The sequence below is a fragment of the Triticum urartu genome, unplaced genomic scaffold (assembly GCF_003073215.2).
Source record: "Triticum urartu cultivar G1812 unplaced genomic scaffold, Tu2.1 TuUngrouped_contig_6503, whole genome shotgun sequence".
Lineage (NCBI taxonomy): Eukaryota > Viridiplantae > Streptophyta > Magnoliopsida > Poales > Poaceae > Triticum > Triticum urartu.
In genome coordinates, this window is record NW_024117269.1 from 1 (window position 1) to 6,485 (window position 6,485).

The following is a 6,485-nucleotide window of genomic DNA, read 5'->3' on the forward strand; positions in this document are numbered from 1 at the left end:
GGGTTTTGGGTTTGGGGGCGCGTGGGCGTGGGCGTGGGCTTGTGTTGTGTGGATGCAGACCTGCAGATAGGCGAAGGGAACGATCGGAGAGAGGTGGTTGGATGTGAGAGACGGGGAGATATTTTTCTCGTGGGACTGCAGGAGATGGGCTTCATCAGGTTGGGCCTTACTTTTTCACTTATGCGGGCTGTACCCCTAAAAAAACTTTATGCGGGCTTGCAGGTAGTAGTTCATTCCCGCCGCCATGGCTATTTCTCGTGTAAATTAGTGTAGATGCAGGAGTATCATCAGACCGGAACGTGTGTGTACGGCAGCTTGTGTGTGTCGAGCTCGTGATGGAACTTTTCAGGGCTCATCTATGCTGGTCATTCAAGGCATGACAGGCAGAGAGGGGATGTCCCTCACGCAAGATCTTGAAATGGATCACCTTCAAATCTCTTTACATTGTAAACAAGTGGTACCACCACAAGAGAGATCTTACATCTCCCTTTAGGGAGGCATCTGTGGTTGGGCACCTCACATGACCCAATTGTAATTTCTATAGACATTTTAGCTAATCAATAAAGGCCTAGCAAGCTTTTCTCAAAACAAAAAATCACGCTAGGGCTATTTCTCGCCGGTTTTTCTGGGTGTTTTTCTTTAGGTTTCTTCCGACCTGGATTTTACACGGGTTTATTTCTTTTTGTTTTAATTTTTTTTATTTTCAAATACATGCACTTTTTCTAAGTTTTAAAACTTTTTCAAATTCGTTAATTTTTCTCAAATCTGTAAAAAACAAGTTTGCGTACCTTTTCAAATTCGTCAACTTTTTGCTTTACATGTGTTTTCTAAATTACGAAGTTTTTTCCGAATGTTGTCAAATTTTTGAATTTTTTGTGAAATTTTATTCAAATCCATGAGTTTTTTTTTCTCAAATTCATGAACTTGTTGGAAATTTCATGATTCGTTTCCAATTATGAATTTTTTTAAAATTCATAAACTTTTGTTCATTTTTTTCTAATTACGAACTCCAAGTCTTGAACATTTTTCGATAATTCATGAAATTTTGTCAAATCTTTTTGTGATTTTTTTTCAAATTCACAAGTTTTTCATTTTTGCAACCTTTTCAAATTACGAACTTTCCAAATCTTGGAATCATGTTAATTTTGTGAAAAAAAAGAAAAATCATGAATTTTTTCATAAGTCAATGGTGAACTTTCCTTGTCAACTATCAATAGTCACCGATCGGTCGACACCCGAAGGGCGTTGGTCCATTAGTTTAAAGAAACTACCATGGAGCCTGACATTTCATCCTTGATTTATGCACGACGGCCAATCAAACAGATGTGTTGCACTTTCTATCAAGATTGGATGGCTTGATGTGCACCATCGTGCATGGATCGTGATAAAAGCGTGGTGTGCATAGCAATGTTCTTAGTTTAACGATATAAAAATGTGTTGCTGGGATGTTACGTTAGCTCATGCCAAAGGCGCTAATTAGGATGTCTTTGTGACTTGGTGAGGCGAGGAACCCCTCCCTTGCCATGAAGCTTAGGAGACAGAGCCTAATCCACAATTCACATTCTCACTCTTCGCGCTCACATCAAGATTAGAAGTCTGGAATGGAAAAACCATATTTGACCCTCTCTACGTCAAAGGGTCGACTAATTGTATAGGCGCGACCAATTAGGTCGGCCCATCACCCACTGTACATATAGCCTCGCAATTCCGGTTTTGAGAACTTTCTTCCAAGCCAGTTTTTATCGGTTTTGGGAACCTTCTAAAAGATCCCTGAACCGGTATTTTTTTTGTTTTGTTTTTTCGCTGTTTATTTATATTGTTTCTGAAAATTTTTTGGAATTCCATAAAATGTTTGCCTTTAAAAAATCAGAATTAAAAAAACGTATTGAAACAAAATCACAAATTAAAACAATATTTGTGTTTAACAAAAATTGATCGAGAATTTAACAAATGTTACCTTCTCATTTCTTGTTCACAAAATTTTAAAATATTATTGTTTTCTGAAAAAATGTCCATTAACTTTAAAAGGTGTAAGTATTTTAAAAAATGTTGCATGTTTGCAAAAAATTCTTTGCTTTCTCAGAAACATTAGATTTTCAATAATTGTCCATTGATTCAAAAAATGTTTGTGGTTTCAATTTTTTTTTGCAGATTCAAAAAATGTTAGAATTTTCATTTTTTTTCGGAGTTTCAGAAAATGTTCAGGTTTGACAATCCGAATTTCTAAAAGTATGCACATTTTCCAAAAAAAATCACAAATTCAAAAAATGTTAAAGTTTTAAAAAAATGTTTGAACATTTTGTAACTTCCATGTTTCAAAAACAATCCACTTTCTAAAGAAAAAAATCACAACTGAAATTTTAGAAAATGTTTGATGTAATGCTGTTGAAAAATCTTAATACCCTGCACCTATTCACCAACAAAGTTGTTCATGTTCAGGTCAGCTTGTTAGCTGCGCGCTCGTATGTGAGGTCGTGTGTTCAAACACGAGTGAGCATGATGTGTTCTGGAATTTTGCACAGTGTGCTCCCCCTTTAGGGTCAGCCGAGTTTGCTACTTCGTTGTGTGTCATGCGACAATTCTCCACAAAATGCGACACATTGGAGCTCCCGTCTACAATTTAAGAACTAAAAATTTGATTTTAAAATTTTGACTTAGAACAAAAGATAGATATACACTTATTCGTGGACGGAGGGAGTAAATCCATATATCAAACATCACTCGTCCTTACAAATACAGAAAAAACAAAAATACATTCAAATTCATGGGATGCTGAAGTCTTCTTTCTCATGTATCCACTGGCAGTTCACCATGAGCATAGCTCGATGCCACCTATGGGCCTCCTCCTCGGAGCTTGTAGAAGTAGCAGCCAGAAAGTTATCGATGCAGATCAGAAAACGCCGGCGGCTATGATCTGGGAAGCAAATCGCCATCCTAGAAAAGAAAACGCAGATAATGAAATGTAGAAATTCCAAAGACAATGAAAGCCAGTCGGTTCCAGTTGGATACACCAGAAAACTAAACCAACCTGATTTCGAATTTTGGCAGCATCAATGCAGTGTTGATGGAAAGCAACCAAGCGAAGATCTTGGCGTTCTATGAAGTTAAGACAAGAGGACGCGACACTTCCTTTGGGTGGGAGGCTGCAACCGATGCAAAGTGACCACAATCATATGAACACATGACATAGTTTAGATTCTCAGACAACCAAAATTTTGGCAGCATCAATGCAATGTTGATGGAAAGCAACCGAGCAAAGATCTTGACGTTCTAAGAAGTTAAGACAGAAGGACACAACACTTCCTTTGGGCGAGAAACGAGGGTGACACCATAGGTCTGCAACCGATGCAAAATGAACACATGACATAGCTCAGATTCCCAAACACCCGAATTTTAGGTAGCATAGATGCAATGTTGGGGAAAGTTGTGAGAGTGGGTGACAACGAGGTAAATCTTCTAAACCGAAGTAAAAGAACATGATTTTTAGGGACGGAAGTATTCATTGCCCACGCAATCAAATACCAAGATTTTAGATCATCGCGTATTTTTTTTGGAGAAACTATGTTGGCAAACTAGGCCTGAGACTAGCCACAATGTGAGTAACTTCCGCAGTAATTTCAAATCCAACTCAGCAAATTTGTCTATGTGACAATGAGTTAATGAAGACAGGTAGTTATAGTAACTTAGCTAGTTACTATAACATCACATGTCCCAATACAATATGAGTTTATAACCTAATAAATGAAGCTTTGCATGTCACCACACCTATGTTAGTACCCACTATGAAGATAGTAACATAGTATAAAAATATATGTATGTTACTAGTGTATGTTACTCTTCACTGTGGCTAAGGCTGGTCATAGTGGAAAGTAACTTAGACTAGTGTCATGCATATGACACTAGTCTAAATTACTACCTTCATAAGACTAGCCACAATGGAGAGTAACATACACGTATTCCTAGACCATGTTACTACCTTCATAGTGGGTGGTAACATAAGTGTGGTAACATGCATAGCTTCATTTATTAGGTTATAGACTCATATTGCATTGGGACATGTGATGTTACAGTAACTAGCTAAGTTACTACTACTACCTCTCTCCTCATTAACTCATTGCCACATAAGCAAATTTGCTGAGTTGGATTCGATGTTACTGCTGAAGTTACTCCCACTATGGCTAGTCTTATGCAGGACAAATCAACTGGGACATGTGATGTTACAGTAACTAGCTAAGTTACTACTACTACCTCTCTCCTCATTAACTCATTGCCACATAAGCAAATTTGCTGAGTTGGATTCGATGTTACTGTTGAAGTTACTTCCACTGTGGCTAGTCTAATGCAAAGTAATATAATAGTAGTATCATAGATGGCTTCATTTATTAGCTCGCAGACTCATCTTGTTTTGAAAAGCGTTATGTTACAGTAACATATTATGTTTCCACCTCTCATTAATTACTTGACACATAAGCAGAATTTTCTCTAAATGCGCTATGTTACTAGCTAAGTTATTCCCACTATGACTAGCCTAATCTGAAGCTGTATGTACTCACTTCAATCAAAATTAATTGACACAGTTTGAGTACAATTTAGATTTGGTTCGGAGGGAGTAACTCTACTTTCCTCCATGTTACGAGATGCAAGGTTCGGAGAGTCTGATTTTCCACATAGTTCCTGAATACGAAGGACTGAAGATGTTTTGTGCCTGCCACATACTAACTACTCCCTCCGTTTAAAAAAATAGATATACAAAGTTGAGTCATCTATTTTGAAACGGGAAGAGTACACACCGGCACTTGTGCAAAGAATGACGAAATCACAAAAAGAAAATTCCCCACCAACTACAAATACCCGTGAAACCACCAGCTATTGAGCTTCAAGATTCAACTTTGCAGATCACGGACCGATGCCGTAGTCGATGCTCAGCTCCCGCAGCGGCGGGATGGTGTCCATGGCAAACAACATCAGACGAGGGTACGACTCGTTGTCGTCGGCACGGAGCACCAACTGGACGAACACGTTCGGGGCGCTGCTGTGGCTGATGTAGGGAGCGAAGTTCCTCCTCCGGGACACGTCGAGCACGTAGCGCGGGCGCGGCCCTGCCAAATGTGCGAATCGGGGAGGTTCCTCGGCGTCGTCCGGAAGCGTGGCAGCGGAGGCGTCTCCCCACTCCCTCCATCTCGCCGGAAACTTCCTCGGATCGACGATGCCGCCCCATTCAGTCGACGCGCCGCCGGCATTGCCTGCGTGGTGACCGTCGTCGTCCACGGTGACCACGTCTCCGCTGAACTCGCAGACGAAGGCGCCCGGCTGGATCAAGTCCAGTGCCCTGACGCCCCAGTCTGTCTGCCTCGACCGGAACACCTCCAGCCGGTGCTGCATCCCTCGCTGCGTCACCCGGTTCGAGCAGCTCGCTGGGCACCCGCACTGGGCGCCGCACTCGTACACCACCGGCCTTCCCCTGACCAGCGTGCCGTCGGCATTGTACGCCGGGCCGCCTCCGCCGTTCTTCCTCACGCAGGCGCAGCTGCCAGATGACGACGACCCGCCGCACGCCGCCGTCGCGTACTGGCAGCACCTGAAACGCCTCACCGGCCTGGGCAGCACCGGGAAGTCAGGGCGGGAAATATACTCGAAGCCGAGGGGAGAGATGTCTCGATCCACATTGTTGAAGACGGGGACACGGATCAGCTCCTTGCCCTTGGACAGGTCTCGCGTGACGTAGCCGCGCGGCCGGATGTTGGAGTCGAGCATGTTGGTGAGATCCCGGGCAGAGCGCCAGATCTTGCTGCCGAGCGGGGCCTGGCCGGGGATGCGCACGAGCTTGAACTTGCAGACCTCGTGGCCTGACTTTCCGGGGCCGTAGGTGATGGAGTCGACCTTGTAGAGGCCGTCGTAGACGTATAGCTTGGCGCTGGGGCTGGTGTCGCAGTCGTGGCAGCGGATGACGCGTACCTCGACGCCGTACTTGTGGCTGTAGGCGAGCGCGAGGTTGCCGCGCTCGAATTCCTGGTCGGTGTTGTGCTCGACGCCGTGTCGCGGGCGGCCGCCGCTGCCGGTGTAGATAAGGACCTCGCCGTTGTCGTGGTCGTCGAGGTAGCCGCCGGAGGAGACAATGCTGGTGGCGACGGGGTGGCCCTCGCTGACGAGGTTGGCGGGGATGAAGCCGATGCCGGCCTGGGTTTGGTTGTGGAGGCCGACGACGATGAGCTCGGCGCGGTAGCTGAAGACGTCGCCGACGAAGACGCCCGGGATGGCGCCGACGATGCGCACGTCGCGGTAGAGGCAGAGGCCCTGGGAGAGCATCGTGCTCAGGGCGGTCATGTCGGCGCGCATGCGGCCACCGCGGTGGTAGATCCCTCGGACCGCCTCGAAGGTGAGGCGCGCCCGGCGCACCAGTGTGCGGACCTCGAGGTGGTCGGCCTCCGCGGTGACGGTGGCGCGCACCATCTCCGGGCCGGCGGTGCCGCGCGCGCGCTTCTTGC

The 6,485-nt window shown here is 44.9% G+C and overlaps 1 protein-coding gene across 1 annotated transcript; it reads right to left on the bottom strand.

Annotated features, from left to right (window-relative positions):
• Positions 1-4,747: 4,747 nt before the first annotated feature.
• LOC125530707 (histone-lysine N-methyltransferase family member SUVH9-like) lies at positions 4,748-6,485 on the bottom strand (the record flags this gene model as incomplete). The annotated part of the gene is given in 1 exon segment (XM_048695105.1): positions 4,748-6,485. A coding segment is annotated over 1 exon segment (1,589 nt), but the record flags the coding sequence as incomplete, so codon positions are not given.